Source organism: Ruditapes philippinarum, unplaced genomic scaffold (genome assembly GCF_026571515.1).
Source record: "Ruditapes philippinarum isolate M1 unplaced genomic scaffold, ASM2657151v2 ctg625_1_1_1_1, whole genome shotgun sequence".
Taxonomy (NCBI): Eukaryota; Metazoa; Mollusca; class Bivalvia; order Venerida; family Veneridae; genus Ruditapes; species Ruditapes philippinarum.
Genome location: NW_026853337.1, coordinates 21,888 through 48,356, shown reverse-complemented (window position 1 = coordinate 48,356; position 26,469 = coordinate 21,888). Strand labels below are relative to the sequence as shown.

The 26,469-nt window shown below is 33.0% G+C and overlaps 1 protein-coding gene across 3 annotated transcripts in view; it reads left to right on the top strand.

Annotated features, from left to right (window-relative positions):
* Positions 1-25,850, top strand: part of LOC132736517 (C-myc promoter-binding protein-like) — a 65,812-nt gene extending 39,962 nt beyond the window's left edge. For 2 of the 3 annotated variants that reach the window (XM_060723654.1, XM_060723656.1), the window contains exons 23-31: positions 8,700-8,922; positions 9,502-9,553; positions 9,975-10,477; positions 11,331-11,481; positions 12,117-12,197; positions 14,396-14,565; positions 15,122-15,294; positions 15,651-19,512; positions 22,084-25,850. In XM_060723654.1, coding sequence (XP_060579637.1) covers positions 8,700-8,922; positions 9,502-9,553; positions 9,975-10,477; positions 11,331-11,481; positions 12,117-12,197; positions 14,396-14,565; positions 15,122-15,294; positions 15,651-15,787 — 1,490 coding nt within the window. In that variant the 3' untranslated portion in view covers positions 15,788-19,512; positions 22,084-25,850. The remainder of the gene's footprint in view (positions 1-8,699; positions 8,923-9,501; positions 9,554-9,974; positions 10,478-11,330; positions 11,482-12,116; positions 12,198-14,395; positions 14,566-15,121; positions 15,295-15,650; positions 19,513-22,083) is intronic. The other variant, XM_060723655.1, reaches the window with a different exon arrangement.
* The last annotated feature ends 619 nt before the right edge of the window (positions 25,851-26,469 follow it).

Below are 26,469 nucleotides of genomic sequence, written 5' to 3'. Positions count from 1 at the left end.
ATACAGTTGGCTGACCAACTTGAAATTTTCATCTTGATATCCCTGAAATTTGTAACCAAAAAATGGAAGTAAAAATGAGCCGTGCTATGACAAAACCAACATAGTGTGTTTGTGACCAGCAGTCTGATCAGGATCCATGCTGTTCTTTTACAAACCTAATTACAAGTAGAGAAACTGATAGCGAACATCATGGATCCTGATCAGACTGCGAATATCCGCAGGCTGGTCTGGATCCTTGCTGGTCGCAAACGCACTATGTTGGTTTTGTCATGGTTTGGCTCAAATGTTTTAAAGAAATTCAGCAGGTTGAGAGATAAAAAGTTCTATAATTTATATATGTTAGCAGATTGTAATTATTTGTTGCATACGTATGCTCATATGTATATGTTATAAGTGTAAGCTGCTTAGCTTTATGTTAAAGGCCCATTATGCCCCAGAAATACTTGTATTTTTATTCCTTAAGAGGTTTTTAATTTGGTGTCCTGTTATAGTTTCACACACAAAAAAAATGCTCTGTGGCGTATTATGTGAACCATGTTTTACTTTGGTTTCCTTTTGGTAAATAGTACAGTTATAGTGATTTAGTGTATTTTATATGGAAGTCAAAATATCACTTTGTTTGCATTTTTCTACATTGATGACAAATAATTTTATATTTAGTGCTAGCTCCTTCAGGTGTTGGGATCTAACATTCTCTATGACCAGTATTTCAGTATATAACTCTTGTTTACCCAGTCTAATGGAGAAAATGTTTGTTCCTGAAGCATAATGTGCCTTTAAAAGGAAAACATTATTGTCTTATAATAAGACTTCCATATTTTGTTTGTCCCCATATTTATTTGAATTGCATATATACACAATTGTTTTGATTATATTTTTTTTCGAATGTCTGCAAAATAGCGACAAACTTTCTTGACAATTAAGTTTTATATAAATATAATTTTTATTGAAGCCTAAATTCATAACCACAATCTTATATAAGACTTAAGGAATATTATAAAATCAACATTATAGTTTACAATACAAGAAAAATATCTTGAGCAAGGAAGTTCATGATTTTGTTTTACATATTTCTCTTATCATTATAAAATTTATGCTAAAATTGCTGAGAGATGTGGAACAGTTAACAGAGGTTTAGAAACAAGAATTGATAAGTCTGAGTCTACAATGTTGTCCCTATCTGTATAACAGGTGCCCGTTCGTGCCTGAAATAATACACGGAATCAACCTGAGGTCTTCCTCCACCAGCAAAGCTGGAACGTTGCCATATGACCTATAATGTGTCAGTGTGACGTAAAACCCAATTAAACAAACAAACATCTGTATAACAGTATTATCATTACAAAAACATAAAATCGGTGGCAATATTACTATTTAATGTTATAAAGCATTGTTTGGATTAAATTCATTTACTGACTGGCTTTTTAGCCCTAGACTCTTGTTCATAAATTCATGTAACACTACCAGATCTTAAAAGATATTCTATTCATTTTAGACGATGACAGTGCATTCAAAGGAACAGATAAAAGAACAAGGGAACAGTTTAGATGTAGGGTTGGCAGCATTGTAAGGAAACCTTCCCTAGGCAGCAACGGGAATGTAGATACTTTAACAGGTAACTGTAAAATGTTTCATTATTATTACATGTATTATGGAAATGTTCTTAGCAAGTACAAAGATAATGAAAAATTGGAATAAAGTTTAAAAGGATACAATAGTCTTTTGTATAGGCACTAATGGCTAGATATAAATTAAAAATTATTGCATGTGTTCATGGTATACAGTAGGTATATAAAGTGTATAGCTTAAACTTGTACCTATGCCACCAGTATAAAGACATGTCATCTCACATATACCCGTACTGTCTGACCAATTTCTTTAGTTACTTCTGTAATAAAGTTACTCAAACAAATACAGTTGCTTATGATATAAAACTTTTAAACATAAAAGTTTGTTCAGAATGTATATTTTAAACTTTCAGTAGGTTCCACTGCTGGTCTTCTTATGGTAAGTGAATCATTAATAAATGGTTCATTGTCTAAAAGCATGGATCATTCCAGTACACCTTCAACCAGCTCACAAGATGAAAATAAGAGGAAGCGTCTTCGAAGTCGGGTTTGTCATCTCTCCTCAAAGGGAATCGCTCAAACAGTTGTTTAAAATGGTTTGCGACATCGTATTTGAGTGGTGGGGGAAAAGGGAAGAAATTTTTCCAAACCTCTTTGGTTTAAAGGGGAAAATTGAAGTGCTGGTTTGACAAGGAAATGACGGGAGATGATCGATCTCAAGGAGTAAAAGTTTAGTGGCGTTGTTTGGATGAGAAACTGAAGCGGGAAAAACACGGAAGATTTTTGATGATGATCATTTTGGGGAGTGTTACTGGAAGGTGATGAAAATAGCACTGGAAAAGACAGTGAAAGTGATCAAGATATGGCTAACCTGAAACAGAATAGGATTGGATTAAGTGAACACAAACTTGAAAGTATTACCGAGGTTAAGAGCAGAAAAGGAAGTTTGAAATCAGTGACATCTAGTCCATTACATGTGAGTGCAACCCCAGTCACTGAAAATGATCCTTTAGGTCTATTTATGGAAGACCAGATTCAGGGAACTAGTTCTAGTAAGGAAATTCCAACACCAAAAGAGTCACCTGTGAAAATACGGGAAAAATTTGTGGAAACTAGACCATTTGCTAATGAGGTAAAGTTAAGAAAAAATTTAGAGAAATTAGATCTTGGGAAGTGCAATAATGATGAGGGTAACAGGGTAGATAAATCTGGTGGAATGTTTCTTGGTAAAGTAATGTCACCGGTTGAAAGGGTTCAGAAAAACTTGTTTAAGATTGAAAGAACTAACAGTTTTCCAGATAACCTAGGAAATCATGAAAGTGATAAGAATCAGCCAAACAGAGGTCAAGCTGATGTTGCCTCTCTTGGAAGATCTAGTACCTCCTTGTATGATCAAAGAACTGAGTCCCGAACTCCTAAGGCCGAGTCTGGTTTTTTCAGAACTCGCAGTTTCCGTCGACACAAAGAAAACTTCAGTGGTATGCTCAAAATTGCCACTGGTGCTGTGGCAAGTAAACTAACAGAGATTAAGATGTCTATGACACCTGGTAAATTAGGGTCCAATACGTCTTTGACCCCGTCGTATGAAGACGTTGACTCCGAGGATGAATCTTACAGAGAGGCAGCTAGAAAAAGAGGAAGTCTAGATTTCCTTCATAGAAGTATAGATAGACTTGATACATCTAGTATAAATGGGACACAAGGTATGTTGAAACAGGAGTTACAGCTTAGTTTTTCAAACTTGCACTATATCCCAGTTACCAAATTGTTGGCTTGAAATTTGCTGTACATGTTATATCTCACAAATGACAATGACAAAAAAAAGCTTATAATCTGATATGACTTTTGTTTAAGAAAATTATATTTGACTTAAAAAAATCATAATTTAAAATTTCACAGTAATTCCACGACATTGGTGTCTTGGTGCACCTTGTAATACAAATATCTTAGGATAGGCTCAGATGCATGGTACCTTATTCTTCGTGTTATGAGAAGTCTGTTAGAGAGTTTGCAGCTTAAGCTATTTCTATACATCTTTTATATCTACTGAGAATATTTTATACTTGTTTTAGTTCCCTATTGTTATTCACGTAAGTATAGTGTGTTTGCAGTGAGGAGCTAAACAGACTGGGTTTATATAGTTCATGTTTCACTTAATTACCTTTGGAAGGCAGTCTCCTACTAAGTTTTAATTTATCAACAAAGTCCTATTTTTTCTTAACTTGTAAGCTTAGAAAAATATTGTTTGGCCATGTTTTATAAAATATGAGTTTTGGGTGAAATGTTAATGAAATTCAACAGCAATGATGTTGAGACATGATTAACAACTTTGCGTTTTTCATTTTAATGAAAAATTAAGAAAGATGATTGAATACTCGATTTTTTTTATTTTTATTTTTAAACAAAGAAGTGAAATGATCTTGATGTTATTCTCGAATAAATGGAAATTTTGAAATGACTGATAGTTTTACCCTCTATAGATTGATAGAATGTGGATGTGGGAAATGATACTGTTTTCTTTCGTGTCTGTTTGTTTATGATTGCAGACAACTTTAACATTTTCCATTACATTTTCATTGTAAGCTAGAACCTTCTTACATGTAATTAACATGTGGAAGGGGACATAGTGATATATGACCTTGAACTGTGTATGACAGGTTTCAATGTCAAATTTTCAAATTCAGTAAACCTCCTCATATTTTGTCCCTTTTAACATATTTGGGTCAAGTACATTTTAGTTTTATGACAACACCTTGTTTTACTTATTGTTCTTTGCTGTGGCCAAAGTATTTATTTTAAAAAAAAATGTTTGGGAAAAATTTGGTTCCATTGATTAAAAAAGAAACAACAAAAGCAAAAACAGAGTCCTTGAAAAACCATGCAAATGTACAATGTAAGATGTTTTGATCTTAATTTATTGCCAGTATGAAGTAATACTTACACAATGCCAATATTAATTTATTGCCAATATGATGTAATACTTACACTTTGCCCAAGACTTAGAACACAAACAAATCATTCCTGGCTAGCACATGCACACTTCTTTTCTACACATTTTTTTCAGTTATCAAGTCTTTTAAAAATAAATTGAGGAAAGGAAAAAATATCAGGTTTTTCTTGTTAATATTTTATTTAAGTGCTATTTTTTTCTTGAAATGAAGTATTAACCTATTGAATTAAAGAAATGACTTACTGTTATTACCATATATAACCAGGACATTTCTGCTTATTAATGCAGTTCTGAATAGTCTAAAATGTTTTGGCTGCTTAGATTTAGCATTTGGTTGTATGAAAATTCCTGAAGCTAAACAATGGACTTTTCCAAAATCCAAAGTTATTTAAGCTTAATATAAATAAAATAAAATGGAAATGTTTTAAGTAAAAGTAGGAATATTTGATATATATAAGATTACACTGTAAGTCTCTGAACTTAAAGAATGAACGAGCCCTCCATAATTATACCCCCGCACAACAAAGTTGTAAGGGGGGTATACTGGAATCAGCTTGTCCGTCCGTCCGTCCGGCCGTCCGTCCGGCCGTCCGTCCGGCTGTCCGTCGGTTTTTTCTTGTCCGCCCAATAACTTAAGATTCCTTTGACCCTTAGTCTTCATATTTGGCATGGAGGTTAGTCATGATTAGTAGATGACCCCTATTGATTTTGAGGTCACTAGGTCAAAGGTCAAGGTCACAGGGGCCTTGACTTCAAAAAGCTTGTCCGCCCAATAACTTAAGATTCCTTTGACCTACATTCGTCATATTTGGCATGGAGGTTAGTCATGATTAGTAGATGACCCCTATTGATTTTGAGGTCACTAGGTCAAAGGTCAAGGTCACAGGGGCCTTGACTTCAAAAAGCTTGTCCGCCCTATAACTTAAGATTCCTTTGACCTACAGTCGTCATATTTGGAATGGAGGTTAGTCATGATTAGTAGATGACCCCTATTGATTTTGAGGTCACCAGGTCAAAGGTCAAGGTCAAAGGGGCCTTGACTTCAAAAACGCTTGTCCGCCCAATAACTTAAGATTCCTTTGACCCACAGTCTTCATATTTGGCATGGAGGTTAGTCATGATCAGTAGATGACCCCTATTGATTTTGAGGTCACCAGGTCAAAGGTCAAGGTCACAGGGGCCTTGACTTCAAAAAGCTTGTCCGCCCTATACCTTAAGATTCCTTTGACCCATAGTCTTGATATTTGGCATGGAGGTTTGTCATGATTAGTAGATGACCCCTATTGATTTTGAGGTCACCAGGTCAAAGGTCAAGGTCACAGGGGCCTTGACTCCAAAAAGCTTGTCCGCCCAATAACTTAAGATTCCTTTGACCCACAGTCTTCATATTTGGAATGGAGGTTAGTCATGATTAGTAGATGACCCCTATTGATTTTGAGGTCAAAGGTCAAAGTCACAGGGACTTTGACTTCAAAAAGTTTGTCTGCCCAATAACTTTAGATTCCTTTGACCCACAGTCTTCATATTTGGCATTGATGTTGATCATGATTAGTAGATGACCCCTTTTGATTTTGAGGTCACTGGGTCAAAGGTCAAGGTCATAGGGACTTTGACTTCAAAAAGTTTGTCCACCCATTAACTTAAGATTCCTTTGACCCACAGTCTTCATATTTGGCATGGATGTTGATCATGACTATAAGGTGACCCATATTGATTTTGAGGTCACTGGGTCAAAGGTCAAGGTCACAGGGACCTTGACAAAAAAAAGCTTTTCTTCTCAACTGTTAAAGAATGTCCTGTCCGCAATGTATTGATTTTGACATTTTCACATTTGAAGCATGTAGAATACATAACTTAGCAATGCACTGGCTTAGTAACCTCAGATTTGGCAGGGAGGTTGTCCTTGAGCTCTAAATGGCCACCGTTGATTCTGACAAAGTGGTATGCGGGGGTATTCACGCCATGATAGTGGCAGTTCTAGTTCAATTTAAGAAATACACTTCAGCCTCATTAAAACGCTCATGTTGGGGTCCAATGTCTCAACACCGCGTTCTAACGAGGCTCTCATTAGAACGCTCATTGCGAAATTACTGCATTACCCCACCCACTGCATATATATTTAACGCTGATTTTTTTACTTACTGTTCAATGAATATCGACATTATCTTTTTCTAAAACCATTCAATGATGTAAACATATATTATATTCACAAATAATACTAATTATATTTAAAAGAAAGGAAAAACTTTCGAAAGAAAATTATAAATCATGAATGTAGTGTAAAACAGGTAGCCATTACTGGCATGCGAGCAGTTCCCGTACAGAAGCAGTACCCGTATTTTTCATTTAAACGCTTGATTTTTACTTGCAATCTTCAAAAATTCATTTCAAATCAAGCAGATGCATAAAAGAGACAAAATCTAAGTGTCAGTTCGGCAGTACGTATAAAAGCCTCATTTTAAATCACTTTCACCTGTGCGTTGTCAAAACGTGACCTTGTTTTCTCTGGGGGATTCCGTCCTTGTGCGCATGCGCTAAAATATTTACACGTGAGGCATGTTAAAGGGTTTTCCACTAATACCACCTGTTTACAGAAAAGTAGGCAATGTTATGAAAACTTGTTTAATTATCAGAATTTTGATCAATATTACTATATTAAATAATTTTATGGCTTTGATGCGTAAAATATCATGCATTCAAGCATGCCATTGTATGAGAATGCGTTGGGGTAACGGTACCGGGTAATAGATACCCGCGTTAAGTCTACGCTCTTTTTCCTGAATTACATCTATTTATCTTTTAGAAAATGGTCTGTTCAACAATTATAATTGAAAAATAGGTCCGATATAACAAAATTGTATAATTATAATGGGTTAAATTTTATGTACGGGAACTACTTCTCTTCATACAAAATAATGGATAATTCAGGTACCCCATATGAGGCCTCATAACTAAGGGTTATTCTATGTTTAGAACATGATGGAATTTCCATGATTTGTGTGACGAGCCGAATATTGATGTGTAATGTTCAAATTTTGGTGAGTGAGCGTAATAAAAAATAATGTTTAAGTAACTACGATTTTTGTACGGGAACTGCTCGCATGCCAGTACTGTAATGACGTTTTATTAACTAGGGGACACAACTAAAGCTGGACTGTAAATGACACTGTAATTTACAGTCCAGCTTTAGTTGTGTCCCCTAGTAAATCAAACGCCAATTACCACCTGTCATGGCCGCTCTATTTACAGTGCAGGATTATAAATTGATTTTGGGCTTGTGGGTTATTTAATTCAGCGAGGTTTACATGTCAAATATATGTGTGTGAATTTTAGTTTATTTATACTCACCACCGAATGCCAATGTAACAGTTATGATATGAATTTGAGATTTTGGAAACAATTTGATGCATGACTGATGGACAGGTAAAACAACAAAAGAGCAAATAAACGCTTACCTGGGCATGTTTTTCACACCTTTGGCGATCATAAATGTCCTAATAACAATGGTTTATTGTACTTGGCTATCAAATTGAGCAAGCGTTATAGCGCGCTATAAATCTAAGTCTACTTAAAAAAAAATTTTTTTTTTTTTTGGGGGGGGGAGTTTTTTTTTTGTTTTTTTTTTGGGGAGCCAAGGTCTATGAGCGCTCTACTGAGATTAGCGTTATAGTGAAGAGCGAGTTATCGAGTTTATCTAGTTTTTTTTTCTTCAGATTTAACACACTCCATTTGTAGTCTTTAACATGAGATTTCTTGTCTGACAGTTAACAGCTTTAGTTATTATGATCTGTATAAATACACAAATTTACTAGAACTTTTAGTCTAAAGTACATATCTACTAAGATTTCTAAGATCTTAATTCAATTTCTTTTTATTAAGTGACAATATCTCGCTTTAAACTATTTATGTTTGTAATACAGTATGTTTATCTTAGATAAAAATGAATGTATTTTCTTCAAAGGTGAATTTAATTTTTTTTAGGGTACGACGAATTTAAGATAAAGGAAGAAAAAATAATTATAGTTGTAGGGTTTAATGATAAACTGTTTTATAATTGATGAATTTATGATCTTTTTTGTTCTGAGATTCACTAAAGTTTGTACGGGTAAACAATTTAAAAAATGTGCTAATATATAGTCCTGTTTTTGAGTGTTTGAATGTTTGTTTTTTTACATGAACAGAGAGCGCTCCTCCAAGTCATCCGTCGTTTATGTCTCAGATAGACCGTCTTTGTGAGGCCGAGCGCCACAGTGTGCACGTGCAATTCTGTGAACCGGAGACAAAGGAAATTGCTATAGAAGCGGAGATAAGCAGTTGTTCCCGATGTGTACGTTGTAGGTGCCTGTTGTATGATGAAGAGATCATGGCAGGTTGGAGTGCTGATGATTCTAATTTAAATACAAGGTACAGAAATTCTGTGTTACTTTAAGATGCTACACATTCTTCCTACAGGACAGTCATCAATTATAATTTTATGTGTTATACCAAATATATTCATTTAGAGACATTCACACTAACAGTAAATAAATCAATTTACTGGAAGTTGCACAGTGGCCTCCCCTCATCTGCTATTTATATGTTGCAGTAGAAATCTATTGAAGTTGTCACTTGCAGAGAAATAAGTAACTGGTTGGTTATACACGAAAGCCTGTTAGGTGTACCAACAACTGATATATGACCAAAATTTGTGTTAAAATTGATGTAAAACTAAACAAACAAACAAACAGCTATGATGGCTTTCTGTGCTTAAAATAATGAGTCACCTGAGGTATTCCTCTGCAAATAAGCTAGAAATTTACATTGTAAGCTTTAAATTATAGGGTTTGTGTAAATTATTCACCAGCCAGAAACATAAAATATTCACAACTATTTTATCATCATTCAATACATTGAAGCAGCAGGTTCCCATGAAAATATGTTGATACAGTATCTACTTATGATGTATAATAATTTATTGTAAAAATCTTCACTTTTACCTTTCAGTTGCCAGTTCTGTAATGCAAAGATGGTTCCCCATTTACTCATTTATATTAAGGTAATCATTTGCATAAATGTTTTGATTAATTAGAGGGTAAATCTGGATGTTATCTTGATGTATTGTTAAAATCTCAGCATTTCCCTGAAGTTGTAGGTAATAGGTGCCATTTGTTAGGGTTTTGTTTTTCAGAATGTAAATTACAGACTACTATAAATGCAAAACAGGTCAAGTTCAACATTTTGAACAAATCCCCAAAAAGTTATATATATATTTATATAGTAAGAGGAGTCAATAGTTGTGATATTTGAAAATAGTTTATAATTTTTGTTATGCTATCCCATATCATTTGATTACTCTGGATTTGTATATTTATTTACTCAAAAAATTTTTTTAGTATTATTTCATTGAATATTCTATATAAAATGTTTTTTCATACAGATTTGTCAATTTTAAGTATTTTCATTTTAATCCCCTTCAGGACCATCGCGGAAAGACAAGAACAAAAGTGTCAGATAATGATACAGAGGATGGTCTTATACAGTTTGATGACAATCCTGCCATCTCTCATTCACAAATGGAGTGCTCGTACGGAAAAGACAGTAATATTTGTCCATCCACCGAGCCACAGTTAATGTTTAATGATGATATAGATGATGACAGTCCAGTGAAGAGTCCTGCATCACTTCATGACCCTTGGATGCGCCAGTCCACACACATTCCATCAGAACCAACTGATATTCCATCTAAATCAGTGTCACATGATTCACCAAATCTGTCAGATATGGCACGGTTAGGTCATAGACGTACAGGAAGTGAGTGTCTCACAAGCGCAACAGAGTTCATGTTTAGTTCCTCAATAGACTCTGTGGAGAGTTTAACATTCCGTAACTTCAGATCTCCGCTCAGTATTTCTATAGATTCTGAGTCACTGTCGGGGCATCCTTCACTTTCACCAGAGGCCAGAAGAGCTGCTAAGAATGGGTAGGTGATGATTATGACATTTAAAACTTGTGATATTTTCATTGATTTTAGCTCTTTTAGTTATACCTACCTGGAAGCTTTTTAAATCAATTGAATCAAGAAAGTTCTATATTAAGCCAAATTGAGGCCCTAATGGCCAAATGGAGTAGTCTGTAATTGTCCATATTTGGTTGGTTGAACCCTTTTTGGTAAGTTTTTTATGAGGAAGCTATTGTGTTAGGTTATAGAAGATCCATAGTTCTACAGGTGCCTACTTTTGCCTGAGACAACAATCAGAAAAGCGTCTAAGATATTTATGCTCCTAAAAACATTTGAGGTGGATATAGTTGCTTCGTCCTTCAGTAATTCTGCTGTTCTGTTAGGTTTTTATAACTGTTTCCCATATCAACATCATTAACGTAATGCGTTTGCGACCAGCATGGATCCAGACCAGCTTGCGCCTCCGCGCAGTCTGATCAGGACCCATGCTGTTGGCTTACAAACCCTATTACAAGTAGAGAAACTGATAGCGAACAGCATGGATCCTGATCAGACTGAGCGGAGGCAGATTTTTAGGGTATGGATAAAAAAGCAATTTCAGGGAGCATCAGTTGCCTTTAACAATATGTCTTATTTTTATTGGATCATTGAATCTGGAGTTATCTTAAGAAGATAACTGTTTTTACAAGTCTTTGTGACTGAAAACTTGACCAAATCAGTACAAAAATAAAATATTAAAAAAGCAACCATTTTATATAGAATTTAAGTTAATTGATTTAGCAATTGATTACAATTCTTTTTTATTAAAAGCTGTTTATATGGTGTATATTTCAGTAATAATAACATCATTTATCCATGTATTTGTTTCCTTCAGTGTGATATCTTCAATGGAGCCTGTTTCTGTACCATATTTGAGTCCCCTCGTGTTGAGGAAGAATCTGGAAAGTATCATGGAGAGCGAGGGAAATACTGCCCTCACCTTGGACACCTTTGTTGATGAACACCCTATCATCTTTTGGAATCTGGTACAATATACTGCTATATGCCACTCAATATTATTTAAAGAAGTTTCCAGGAGTAGTACAAATTTTTGCAAAGGCAACAAAAGATATTTTAAACATGTTCAGAAAATTTACTTAAACATTGCATTATTAAGGGAAGTCATGATTAAAACAATGTCACCATCCTTATTGAGTAATCTGCCCATTAAAGTTAGTTTTTATCTCTTTAAGGTCACTTTCCCATCTTTGTAAAAAAAATTCATGACCAGAAAAATTATTAATTTTCTTTTAGGGTTACCTTTAAACTGCTATTTTATTATGTAATGGAATTGTTTTTGACCTAAAATTCCAACTTAAATTGATTTAAGGGATTTTGAAGTCAGTATATCTGTGTCCTTACATATCTAGCTGGGACATCCGTGTCTTTTAGACACATTCCAACATTTCTAGTTTCTGTTATCAATCTATAAGATCATGCAAAGTTTATATCAATTCTCTTATGTAGTTTTCAATATGCTATGTGTCTACATGTAACCCTGGCCATGACCCATGTATGATGAGCATTATAGTGAGGTTATAGTGTTATAACAGGGTGTTATATAATGGGGAATCAGTGTATGACTTATATGAAAGTTTTAACTGATTTGATTGTTTTTTAGGTATGGTACTTCAAAAGAATATCAGCAACAAGTCATTTACCGGGCCTCTTGTTGACAGCAAAATCGTTCAACTCATCTGGAGTAAGTATTTTGTTTGACCTTTTTACTTGTTTTGTTATTCATATTGATTTTTGAACTATACATTGCATCTGAGTGTTTTTGATTTAATATCTGTGGGTGTTATAAATATTTTATAACTAAAGTTACAAAACAACAAGACAGTAGGAGATGGTTAGCATTTTACTACTTGCAAATATCACTTACCACTCTCTTAACACACATCTTGTACGCTATTGATTTATAAGCTATAATAAAAGAGCAATCCAAAGAATTGAAATATTTTTATTAAAAAAAAAAACAATTAATGACACTCCAGGCGAGCATTTCACTAATATTCTGTAAGTTTAGCGTAATACTATCTTTTTACGTAAATTTGGACTTACACAAAACATAAATTTACTCTAGTTGTGTTTCACTAAACAGAACATGCAATTTATGCCAGCAATAAGTGAGCGTAACTTTACGTTTAAACAATTGCGTAGCTAAGAAAGGTTAGTGAAACGCAAATAAATACTTCAGTTCTGCTTACGCAAATAGTTACGTTCAAACTCGGGTAACGATATCATAAGTACGTTAGTGACATGCACCCCAGTAATGTAAAATCATTAAAAAGTAATGATATATATTAGATCATAATGATAAATAATGATTTTTATAATTGAATTGTACCTTTAAATAAACATATTTTAAAGCACATTTTTATAGTTCTAATTAGAGAGGCATAAAATATGCAAGCCCCCGGGATGTTAAATGGAAACAATACAGTATTTAAAGATTGTCTCAACGGAATATCGTCTTGGTACAAACATATAGATGAAAAACTTTGGAGATAATTAAGAAATATACTCCGGATCAAACTGAAAGTCTATATTTCATGTCCTTATTTGAGTTAAAATTGAAAGATAAAAGAGATTATTCTTTAAAAAAAAATTAAAACAAGGGAATGATCTTAAAGTTGGCCCTCAAGATATATTATTTCAAGTCTGTGCATGTCAAAAAAAAATCAGTAGAGTTTACAAATATAATTTATTTTATAAATTAAATTTTCTTTGAAATGGTGTATTTAACAAGAAAGTGTGTTGGACCCCTACCTCCAAGGTGTCACTTGGTGATTAAAGGTCAACATTGTCTGTTTTAGGGTACATGTTGTGTCCAGTCCATAACTTTTTTATAGATCATGGGATTTTGAAATTACTTGGCACAAATGTTCACAATGATACGATGATGTGTCATGTGTAATACCCGGATCCCTACCTCCAAGGTCAAGGTCACACTTGGAGGTCAAAGCTTAACATGGTCTGTTATTTTGTGTCTAGTCTGCCATCAAGGGATTTTGAAAATACTTGGCACAATAATAAGACGATGTGTTATGAGCAACATCCATACCTATATTTCAGTTGACACATACAAAGGAGTTATTTCATTTTGTTTCTTTTATGAATTTATTGTTGCATGTGTAGTCCTAGCAATGATAAAGATTTTGTTCTGAAAGTCCAGATCCATACCTCAATCTTTTGAAAAAGCTCAATTTTGTTCTTCATGTAAAATTTCCTTTAGGTGGTGGAAATGGGTAACTCTTACAAATTCTTGTTATTTTCTGGAAGTAGTCTATATGGGTAACAGGCTCAGCTATGAATAAACACCTGGCTAAAAGTGCACTTGATAATCTATCTGCATCTGTTCTAGAGAGTTGTGCCCCTTTAATAGATGAATGCTTCAATTCAATTGACTTGAAAGAGGTATCCCCAAATGGTGAAGATACTGTTTAGATTGCAGTTGGTTGAGTTGTCAAATAAGTAGCAGTAAAGTATTGAAATAATGTTGTAAAAGTCACATTAAAATGTTGTCAGTAATAGGATATTAATATTAAGGTACTACAACGAGAAATCACGAACAAAATTGTATAACTTTGTTAGATTAAAATATAATTGTTAAAGCTATTTGGGTAAAATTGTATAGTTTTTGTTTGATTAAAATATAATTGAGCCGCGTCACGACAAAACCAACATAATGGGTTTGCGACCAGCATGGATCCAGACCAGCCTGCGCATCCGCGCAGTCTGATTAGGATCCATGCTGTTCGCTATCCGTTTCTCTACTTGTAATTGGGTTTGTAAGCCAACAGCATGGATCCTGGATCCATGCTGGTCGCAAACGCACTATGTTGGTTTTGTATTGACGCGGCTTAATTGGTGAAAATTGCAATGTCTGACTTGCAGGTGCAGGACAATGGTGACCACGGTAGTGATAACGTGGTGATACGACCAATGTGGGACAACCCACGTATACACCAGGAGGTCGGACTTCCCATGCATATGGCATGGAATAAATGTCGAAGTTCAACAACAGTGGATGCTTTGCTGACAGAAGCTCAACCATTCAACAGAGCGTATGTGTCTTTTTATTTTAGCAAGTTGTAATTGATATAGTTGTGCTGTAAGTCTCATTTGTAAAGTGGATCTACAATCTTGTATGTTAGAGGTATTGTTAGGAAATAAAGTTACATATAGTTGTACAGCTACATATGAGGAATTTTAATTCCATGTCTTTTTATATGCCGGAAAATGTTTCATTGTATTATGTTATGCGCCTGGTTGTCTGTCTGTCTTTTAGCAGTTTCGTGTTCGATCCGTATCTTTGAACCAGTGGAAGGAGATTGAAACTACTTGGCAGAAATATTGACCATAATGAGACAATGTGCAGAGGGCAGATTTGACCTTTCTCAGGTCAAGGTCACACTGGTAGTTAATACGAAAACACATTTGTTAAGTCTTATTTTGATGATACTACTAACTATCTCTACCAGGCTTAAGATATGTATTCAATATTTTCTCTACTTGGACATTAAATTTTGACATTGAGATTTTTTCCTGTACCTTGTCATTAAATATAAATATATTTTCTCTCCCCAGCATAAGATATGTTTACAATATTTTCTCTCACAGGGTTTTGCATCAGATCATAACAAACATACAGTGTAATGATGTTCTAAGTCCTATAAAAATGGTGATGAATGGTAGACGAAGATTACGACCAAGACGAAAACGATTCCGCAGTCTATACAGGGAAATACTGTTTCTTGCATTCATAGCCTGTGGAAGGGAAAACATAGACAATGGTAGTATTTTGTGAAGTAATACTTAAAATTATAAAAGTAATACTTAAAATTATAAAAGTAATACTTCAAATTATAAAAAGCTTTCTAGACAATATTTTCTTCAGAAAAATATTAGTACCAGGTAGTAAATGTTTTGAATTTACTAGTAATTACATATCATTAGTGGTTCAAGTTCAGTTTCCATGATATTGTTAGCAAAAGGTTGATAGTTCTAAAAAGGTATCAAATCTTACCTAACATGGCAGTGTTGATATCACTAAACTTTCCCAAAGTCCCTTCAAAATCGTTTCTAGATTTATTGTAAACAGAATTACAACTGTTTGATAATTGTCACATTGAATTATGTCTATTTTCAGATGCCTTTGATAGAGAATATAAGATGGCATTTTCACGTTTATCACCGGGAGAAATGAAAAGATTGCAACGGGATGATAAACCAAGGACTGCTTCAGTCCAGTGTTGTAGAAGAGTTTTCCTAGAGCTCTTGTTATGAAATTACCAAAATCAATCAAACTGGCAATATTGACTTGATAATAACCAGGTTAAGATAAGCAGAGTTGAAATCCTAAAGTATCAACCATGTATATGTTACAAAAATATATGCTGTGTAGTTATGTTACACAAATATATGCTGTGTAGTTATGTTACACAAATATATGCTGTGTAGTTATGATACACAAGCATGAATACATATTAATATGTGTAGATATGACATAAATGATGTGAAGATATACTACACGTGTATGACAGCTTACAGTATGTTGTATAGTTTTTACTACACAAACATGATTGAATATATTAAGACATTTTGATCATGGCAGAGAAAGATTTATTTAACTGAGAAAGAGGAAAAATTACTCAGGAGTAAAGATATTATGTGAAGAATTATTTGACTTTGAGGATTTTTTTGTTCCAACAGGAATTGTTTAATGTTTGCTGTTAAGGGTATATATGTTTTGTGTTTATGTAATGGATCTAATTTGTTATGTGTATCTGGGTACAAGATAAATTAACTTGTATAGTTAATACAGAACAATAGATTGGTTTATTTATTTCCTTGCTGTTTGCTGATACATTACCTATAAAGTCCATGTCATATCTCGTATAATTGTTCATAAAGATATGTTAGTTAATTTATATATACAATGTACACATATTGCTTTGCTTTAAATGTTAAGAAACGGTTTTAGATAGGATAAAATGGTATTGTTAACGATAAAGTGCATGAAACATTAATATATTGGTGCAAATCCACTATTTTAATGATCTCACTTTAAGGAAATTATTGACTGATGATGTTATAAATTGATAGACTAGACTTGGTTTAAATTGTTATATTTGTCATTGTTTTACAGTGTGGGTTTTTTCTGTTTTCTATTTTTGTTCAGGTTTTGTGAAATTAACTTCATATTTAGTAACAAGATATTTATTGAAGTAATAAAATGTTTCAAGCAAGAAGCATTGTATTGTTATTTTCATAAATTGTGTAAATATTTGTGGAACATGAACAAATTGGAATTCTGTTTAAACTTGTATTATAAATCGTTCAGCTTGGTATATGATAAGAACATGACACAGAATAGTTGGTTCATAAAATGTGCGGTTAGCTCAATAGGTAGAGCGTTTGACTGTGAATCGGGCAACTCTGGTTCAATTCCCAGATGGTGCAGGACAATTTCATTGTGATTGATAATGAAGTCCTTACTACGGTCATTCACACTGTACATCTGCTCTGGCATTTAAAGAAGTTATCAGTTCCTTGCGAAAGTGAAGACAACTAGAACTGGTACTCTAGACTGCTTGGCAGCCTGCCCAGGAACGATGCCGTGTCTGAACTTAGCTCTGGTGAGTTCAATGTGGCTTACTGCCATGCTCCGAGATACGGAGGGTAAACTACCAACACCTCCACATATAGTTGATTCTGTGACTGTTTTATTTGTTGTGTTGATGATTAACGTGATGTCATTTGAAATGTTTTATGTGAATACATTTGCATTGATACTCTATGTACTTATTTTTGTGTGTTTTTGTTTTGTGTAAATATACATGTATATATTGTGTGTAACCTGCTGGTTATATAAAGTTAACATTAAGTTGTGTTAATAGAATATTTAAGTGCAATATAACTACATTAAAGTTACTACAGCTTGTTCTTGCGTACAGGTGGAGATATTTAATTGTTAAAGTCACTGATGCATGACTACATAGAAATATTTATTAAAATCGCTAACACATTTAGACAGAATTAATTGAATTTAATTGTAAAAACCTCTTACATGTGCACAGATAATGATTAATATCAACATTTAATATCTTTCTCATGTGTTAAGATTTCACTATTAATGTTGGGTACAACCGCATGTAAAGTAGATTTTAGGCAATGTATGGAATTACCAAAGATACAAAAAAAAGTCCAAAATCAAGTTAAACTCTTCATGATAAACATAGAAAGGAAGATGTTTGGCATTTAATGTTAATATATTAATAGCAAATTTTTTACATATAAAATGCATTTTGTCACATAAATTTCAACTATGAAAATTCACCGCTCTACCAAAAGACAGTCACTTTGGTTGTGGAGTTCCAAATGCCTTCAATTCCTAATAAAATGTATAATTATATATACACATTATAGATATTGAAATATGATTTATTTTCAAAACAGTTAAATTAAGGTTTTACACATATTCTATATAATAATTTAACCACTGATGTGTAATTCTTTCCTTAAATGACAGTTTATTTAAAAGAAAATGTTTATTTTGGTATATCTCGGTAGAGCTTAGGGATTGTATTTTTGTTGTTGTCCCCCTCCCCCCCCAGAGTATCAAGTCATCTTTTGGTATCTGTCAGGTCAGTATTTCTGTATCTTTTGGTAGTTCCATACACCTGATATCAGATGCAAAATTTAAGTTATATAGAATGTTGAAATAACTGTCAATGTTGAATGTAGAGATATAATTGTTGATTTCAATTTAATTTTATGTAGCAATGGTTCTTGGGGCTTTTTGTTTCACTCCTTGAATTTAAAACCTAGGAATAGTCAGTTGCTTTGAACAGTGAGAATATCAAATGTAAATAAAGTCTAGTTGGGCTGATTTTTGTTTACGTTTGTTTGGTTTTATTTTTGTTTTTGTTTAATATTGCTATCAATGTGTAATAACAGTATGTTTGTACAAATATATTATCTTTAAGGTTTTGCTAATGAATTAATAACATTCCATAAACAATAAAACCAGTAACATATGTTTTAATGTTTACCGGTACAGCTTTATCAGCTGGCAGGGAGGCATCAGAAATTTGTATTATATTAAAGGAGCTCCTCTGATGTCAACTAGCCTAAAACACATAAATTTGAAAATATTACAGAGATCAGGTTAGGCACTTGTAAATGAAAAATAATAATTAGAAATTGATTTTCAGTGCACTTCTTAGCTCAATTAAGAGTTAAAAGTATTTAAAGACTTCTCATTTTTAGATTAATTTTCACAATTATAAAAGATAAATGGAAAATAGATTGAGCAAATGAAGTGAAATTTTGCACACATGTTACTGGTATAAAACTTCATCAAATGGTGAAGAATGTCCAGTCCTATCACATCAGAAAAATCTCAGTGAAGTCCCTTTAATTGATACCAGTTTTTCCCAACTGCACTGTAACATAGACAATAAATTTTGCTTCTTTTGCTACATCTTTTGTATTTAAATATATCACATCCTGACTTTTGATTTTATGCATGTAATTTTGACCTTATTTTGTTCACAATAGTTCACAGTATTCAGTCAGTACCCTGCTAGAATCAATCATTATAAGATTTTGCTATCAGTACCTGTATAAAACAAGGGCAGTTGACCAGGAACTATACTGTTGGTTGACCAGTTCAAATTATCATCTTGATATATCCCTAATATTGATATTTGACAGTTTCAAAAAAATATAAGCTGGACAAGTCAATTTAAAGATATTCAGCAAGTTAAGTGTTAATAGGGAGCTTACTAAAGTCAAGGTTTGAGACTATATGTATTTCCATCCTTCAACATATATAATTATAATCTATGTATACTTTACATGAAATTGTGACTTAAGATATTTTTACTAAAACTTAACTGTCAGTATACAATCTGGTCTAATTGTCTAGATGGCCGGGCTGGCAGTATCATAACTAGCTTTAAAAGTGTTAAATTTTAATTAAATTTTTGTATAAAATTTGTGTGTGTGTTTTTTAGCTCGACTATACGAAGTATATGGAGAGCTGTCCTACTCGCCCCGGCGTCGGCGTCCGCGTCCAGATTTTAGATTAAAGTTTTGGTGCAGTAAAATATTTTTAACTATAACTTTGTCATTTCTTAAGGTATCAACTTCAAACTTCAAATATATCTTCCTTATCATCAACCACAGCTTACGTGACAAGGTTCATAACTCTAGCACCAATATTTTCAGATTTATCTCCCCTTGAACTTAGAATTTTCCTTAAAAAATACTATTTTTTACTGTTACTTCTTTATTTCTTAAGGGATCAACCTCATACTTCAAATATATGTACCTTATCAACATTCTCATCTTATGGGACAAGGTTCATAACTCTAGCACCAATATTTTCAGATTTATCTCCCCTTGAACTTAGAATTTTCCTCAAAAAATGCTATTTCTTACAGTGTTTAACTTCTTTATTTCTTAAGGGATTAACCTCATACTTCAAATATATTTACGTTATCATCATCCCCATCTTATGTGACAAGGTTCATAACTCTAGCACCAATATTTTCAGATTTATCTCCCTTTGAACTTAGAATTTTCCATAAAAAAATATTATTTTTTACTGTTACTTATTTATTTCTAAAGGGATCAACTTCATACTTCAAATATATTTACGTTATCATCATCCACATCTTATGTGACAAGGGTCATAACTCTAGCACCAATATTGCAAGAATTATCTCCCCATAAACTTATATTTTTTTACTAGAAAAATGTTATTTTTTATTATAACTTTTTTATTTTTAAAGGTATCTACCTCAAACTTCAAATACTTATTCCTTATCATCAATTACATTTTATGTGACAATGTTCATAACTCTTGAAGCAATATTTACAGATTTATCTCTCTTTGAACTTAGGATTTTCTTTAAGAAATATAATAACTTCTTTACTTTTTAAGGTATCTACTTCAAACTTCAAACATATATTTCTTATCATTACACAAATGTTGTGTGACAAGGTCCATAACTCTAGCATGACTATTTCTAGAATTATTCCCCTTGATCTTGGAATTTATGTTAACAAATGTTATTTTTATGCCCCAGCCATGTAATGGCCGGGGCATATAGTGTTACCCTGTTCCGTCATTCCGTCCTTCCGTCATTCTGTCATTCCGTCATCATCAGTTTCCGTTCATTATCTTAAGAACGGTTGCACACATTCAACTCAAATTTGACATATGAATATGTCATGACAAAATACAGGTCAAGTTCGAATTTGGTCATGGTTCGATGATTTTTGACAGAGTCATGCCCCTTTTACTTTGAAAATAATATGAAATTTTCAGTTTCCGTTCATTATCTACCCAACAGTACAACACATTCAACTCAAACTTGACATATGGATATGCAGTGACAAAATACAGGTCAAGTTCGAATTTGGTCATGGTTCGATGATTTTTGGCAGAGTTATGCCCCTTTTACTTTGAAAATAATATGAAATTTTCAGTTTCCGTTCATTATCTCCCCAACGGTACAACACATTCAACTCAAACTTGACATATGGGTATGTCATTAAAAAATACAGGCCAAGTTCGAATTTGGTCATGGTTCGATGATTTTTGGCAGAGTTATGCCTCTTTTACTTTGAAAATAATGTGAAATTTTCAGTTTCCGTTCATTATCTCCCCAACGGTACAACACATTCAACTCAAACTTGACATATGGATGCGTCAAAAGAATGCGCAGGTCCATGTTCAAATTTGGTCATGGTTCAATGATTTTTGGCAGAGTTATGCCCCTTTCACTTTGAAAGTAATATGAAATTTTCAGTTTCCGTTTATTATCTCCCCAACAGTACAACACATTCAACTCAAATTTGACAAATGGATATGTTTTTGGAATGCCCAGGCCAAGTTGGAATTTGGTCATGGTCAATGATTTTTGGCAGAGTTATGCCCCTTTCACTTTGAAAATAATATGAAATTTACAGTTTCTGTTCATTATCTACCCAACAGTGTTACATATTCAACTTTAATTTGACATATGGATATGTCAAAGGAATGGGCAGGTCAAGTTGAAATTTGGTCATGGTTTGATGATTATTTTATGCAGAGTTATGTCCCTTTCACTTTGAAAATAATATAGATACATCTTAGGAATAAGCAGTTTAAGTATGAATTTGGTTGTGGTTCAATGATTTTAGACAAACTCATCTTTCCTGAATGTTGGAAAAATTTTGTACTTTCAGTTTCAGCACTCATACTTTTAGCCATTATTTTGGCTACAAATATGAAATATGTTATTTTTAAAAGGTTAAGACTGAATAATTTCAGTGTCTTGAACATTGTATGAAAATGGTTTGTGTTAACATTTTAAAGTTTTAAGGGCTTTGAACTTAAAATGAAAAAAATAATTAATGCACCATCTGAAATTTTGGCTGCATGCGGGGGCATCCGTGGCATGATGACACATTTCTAGTTTTACTATAACTTAATACATTATTATACATAATTGATTTTTCTTTCATAGTTTTGTCCTCCTTACTGCATCCAGTATTTATTAGTCGAGCTTCGCTGTCTCCTGTGACAGCTCTTGTTTAATAAGGTTTTTTTCAGATGAGGGTGCTTAAATTTAGTTTTTCTCCAAACTAAGGAAAATAAAAAGAAGCTTAAGTGATAATTAATTATTAAATGGTACTTCAAGTTTATGTTTGGCCTAATGCTGTACCTTTTTTCTGTTATGATATTTAGAAGTTATGTACATGTTTTGTATGTTGATTTGGTTGTGAAGTGCAAACTAACTTACACTGTCCATTACAATATATTTAACATTAATATTTAATAATTATTACTCCCACAAAAAAAATATCGAGATTTAAAGTAATTAATATTTAGAACACAAGATTTAAAATAACTAAGAAGGAAAGAATGGATGGTGAAATGATGCAACAGTGCGGTGTTTTAATGAAGTTTTCAATTATTGTTAGCTTATATTATACTCAAAAAGTGTTCATTTATTATACATGCACATGTTATACTAGGGCCTAAAATATATGTAATATTCTCTGTATCAAGTTAAGATATATGTATATATACTGTATTGCTTCACCTCTAAGAGTCCTTACAGGTGTAAAATACTGTGAATGTAAGCACCTGTTAGTCTCTTCTTTGAATAAAATGAAAGACTGATAACAAAATGTATGTTTCTACATTGTTTCTTCTCATTTCATAACTCCTACCAAAATGTGAAAGGATTATTGTTGCGCAGCCAACAATACATGATGTTCTTTATTACTCCCAATACTGGTTTTTCACTGGAAGAGGTATAGGTTTACCCTTCATTTGTCCATCTGTCATTCGTTCATCTGAAGAAATGTGGATTCAGTGGAAACTCAAAAAGTACCAAAAGTTTGGTTGATAAATACTTATTATCTGGATAAAGGACCATTTCACATGGCATTTTTTTTCCATTATTGTGGTCACTATAGTTAGGGAAATGACAATGACTAAGGAAAGCTAAAAAGAAAAAAACTGGAGATATTGTGATAACTAAATACCATAGAGAACCATATATAGATTGTGCTCGTCTGTTTCCACTGATAAAGTCAAGCTATTATGATTGATGTGTTGTTGTTGTTGTCATCATTGTCGTTGCGCCAAAAACTTTTTATGTAGCCCATTATTCAAACATTTTTAAAGTTATCAACATGAAACTGAATACATGCTGATCATGAAATGGTGCAATTGTAAGATTTCGGTATTAAACAAAGAAATGTGAAAATTTTTTACAGTTGGTTCCCTTCATTTCAAAATTATTTCCATTTCTTAAAAAGGCATGGTTCCTTCCAGTTATGTGCCGATCAGAAAAAAATCAGACAAATTCTTTACACTTAGTTTCCATAAACATGTATACTAGTATGTAGTTCAGACAAACATTATACCTGTATGGGACTACTACAGTGTCTGTGACAAGTAATTCAGTCTAACTAAACATGAATGATAATTGTACATATAATGCTTGCCATGCTTAATTTTTGACCTGGAATTTGAAATACTCTAGCCAGTGCTTAAAAATTGTTGAGTGAGGTTAAACAGAAAACTAATAAATCCGACACTCCTGATACAGTTGGTGTTTTTATTCTCAGATATGATAATTATGGGAGTAAGCTTGGTTGATAAAACTTGTTATCTAGTTAGGGAAATGACAATAACTATTGAAAACTGAAAAAAAACTTAATCCTGCGATAACTTAAACAAAGTAACATAGAGAACCATATACATATTGTGCATGTCATGAGTTCTTCTGTTTCAACTGATAAAGTTGGGCTATTATGATTGCTGTGTTGTTGTTGTTGTTGTTGTTGTTGTCATTAGTGTTGTTTTTCACCTGGAATTTGAAATATTCTAGAATCTGAGCCCAGTGCTAAAAAGTCGTTGACTGAGGTTAAACAGAAAACTAATAAATCAGACACTCCTGATACTGTTGGTGTTTTTAAATCATTAACATGTCTATCAGTTATGATAGTTATGGAAGTGAGTATTTCATCTTAGTTTTAATAAAGAAAAATGAAATAGAAGAAGTAATTAAAAAAAAAATGTTGGTTTTATAAAAATGATAAAACTTCAATCAATGAAGCAACAGATTGGGTAACAGGACAACCTTGTCCCAAGGTGATACACTAAGAGGGTCTTCAGAGCTAAAAATAGAAAAAAGTGTTTATGTGACATTTTATCCTTAACCAGCCGATACATTCTGATTAAACTGTATAGAAACAATCATTGGGTAAAGTAAGGTACAATTGCGACATTTGTACCGGAGTCCTGAATAAAATGGCTGCCAGTGCTAAAAATAGATAAATGTTAGTCTCAAAATAAAGAACAAGTGTGATACAGATTGACTCATTTATATCAATAAGAAAGCACTGGACAGATACTACAATGATTTGTAAAGTAAATAATTTTTTAAAAAGAAAAGAATAATTATTGATTAGATACATATCTATAGCCATACAAATATCCAGTACCTGGGAAGTCAACAGAAAAAAAACACGTACTTGTTCTAAAAGATAACAAAACATGTTTGGTTTTTCTCACCTTTTATTCAACATTTTTTTTGTTTAACATAATTATCACTGTTGATTTTTCTTTAAGTTTGAACTGAAATTAAATGTTTAACAAAATAATGTTGCATTAACCAATTTTTAGGCCACATTAACCAATCTTGGGGATTGATTGACTAATTTTGAATATTGTTTTAGGGCAGGAACCACCAGTTGTGAGGCCTCTACAATGATTTTTTCACAGGTAGGAATATAAATAACCTTTAGACAGCTTTAATACTTAGCAAGATCCTTCATTTGGCATCTGTAATGACTCTTAGAGCTGAGCTGTTTCAACAGTTATATCATTTACTAACCATGTTATTGTTGTGTATTTTGAATAATGTAAAAAGTTGTTAATTTGCAGGCTAGTTGAAAAGTAGAAAGTCTAGTACTAGAGTCTGACTTTTTTTGCCAGTGGTAATTATAGTTATAAAACATTTATCAATAAAAAAAGGTATACAAAAGTAACAATATACATTTCTTTGGTACTTACATGCTAGTACATTGTAATAAACCAGCCATGTAAACTTTTCTGGCTTTCCCTGGAAAACAAGGATACAAACTTATATATTGGAAAATTAAAGACACATTAGATGGCTTGATATTTTTTACTTTCAAGAAAACTTTAGTTAACCTATTTTTACAAGATAGATACATTAAATTGCATGTATAACTACAATATTCATTTCTCCCCAACTGTCCCCTCTTTTTAAAATTACACATGTATTCTTGAAACATTGAGATAATAATAATCTACCCCACAAAGTTTTTAACCTCCTTAAAACCTTTGAGGAGTAGATAATTGTCACCTCTTTATCACCTCTTTTTGCATGTTGAATTTTTGTTAGGTAAGTTGGATTTATTCACAGATATATTGGTAACAATGGCTTATCATATTTAATAAAAACATTATCCCAGCAACTTTCCTAAATATGGTATTATATCTTTGTTTCGTCAAAAGTTACATAATTAGGCTTCTGTTTTTTGCCAGTAATCTCCCCTTTATATAATAGGTATGGCCTGGGACAGAAAGTTACAACTTTAGTCCCAGGTATGGCCTAGCTATTTTAGTAAGGTTGGTACTTTTGTTCTGCTATCAGTACATTCATATACAGTATATATAAAGAGTAAATCTTATAGTCTGACTCTGGTATTAGATTTATTACTGTATGACATTGTTACTGGAAGCTTGTTTCATTAAATATATATATAAATGTATATTCTGCTATGATAAGAAATAAAGATTTTAAAATTGTGTTATTGATTCATTTAAGTTTATTATTTAATATACAAGTTTGGTTGTGAAGAAAGCATGCAGCTGATTGGAGCTACCGTCGTGTTCCCTTCCTGAAGTTAACCATTTAATATCCGCCACTGAAGTTAAACCATTTAATATCCCCCACTGAAGTTAACCACCTGTTATTCCCCACTGAAGTTAACCATTTGTTATCTCCACTGAAGTTAATCACTTATTATTCCCCCACTGAAGTTAACCACTTGTTATCCCCACTGAAGTAAACCACTTGTTATCCCCACTGAAGTAAACCACTTGTTATCCCCACTGAAGTTAACCACTTGTTATCCCCACTGAAGTTAACCACTTGTTATCCCCACTGAAGTAAACCACTTGTTATCCCAACTGAAGTTTACCACTTGTTATCCCCACTGAAGTTTACCACTTGTTATCCCCACTGAAGTTAACTACTTGTTATCCCCACTGAAGTTTACCACTTGTTATCCCCACTGAAGTAAACCACTTGTTATCCCAACTGAAGTTTACCACTTGTTATCCCCACTGAAGTTAACTACTTGTTTATCCCCACTGAATTTAACTACTTGTTATCCCCACTGAATTTAACTACTTGTTATCCCCT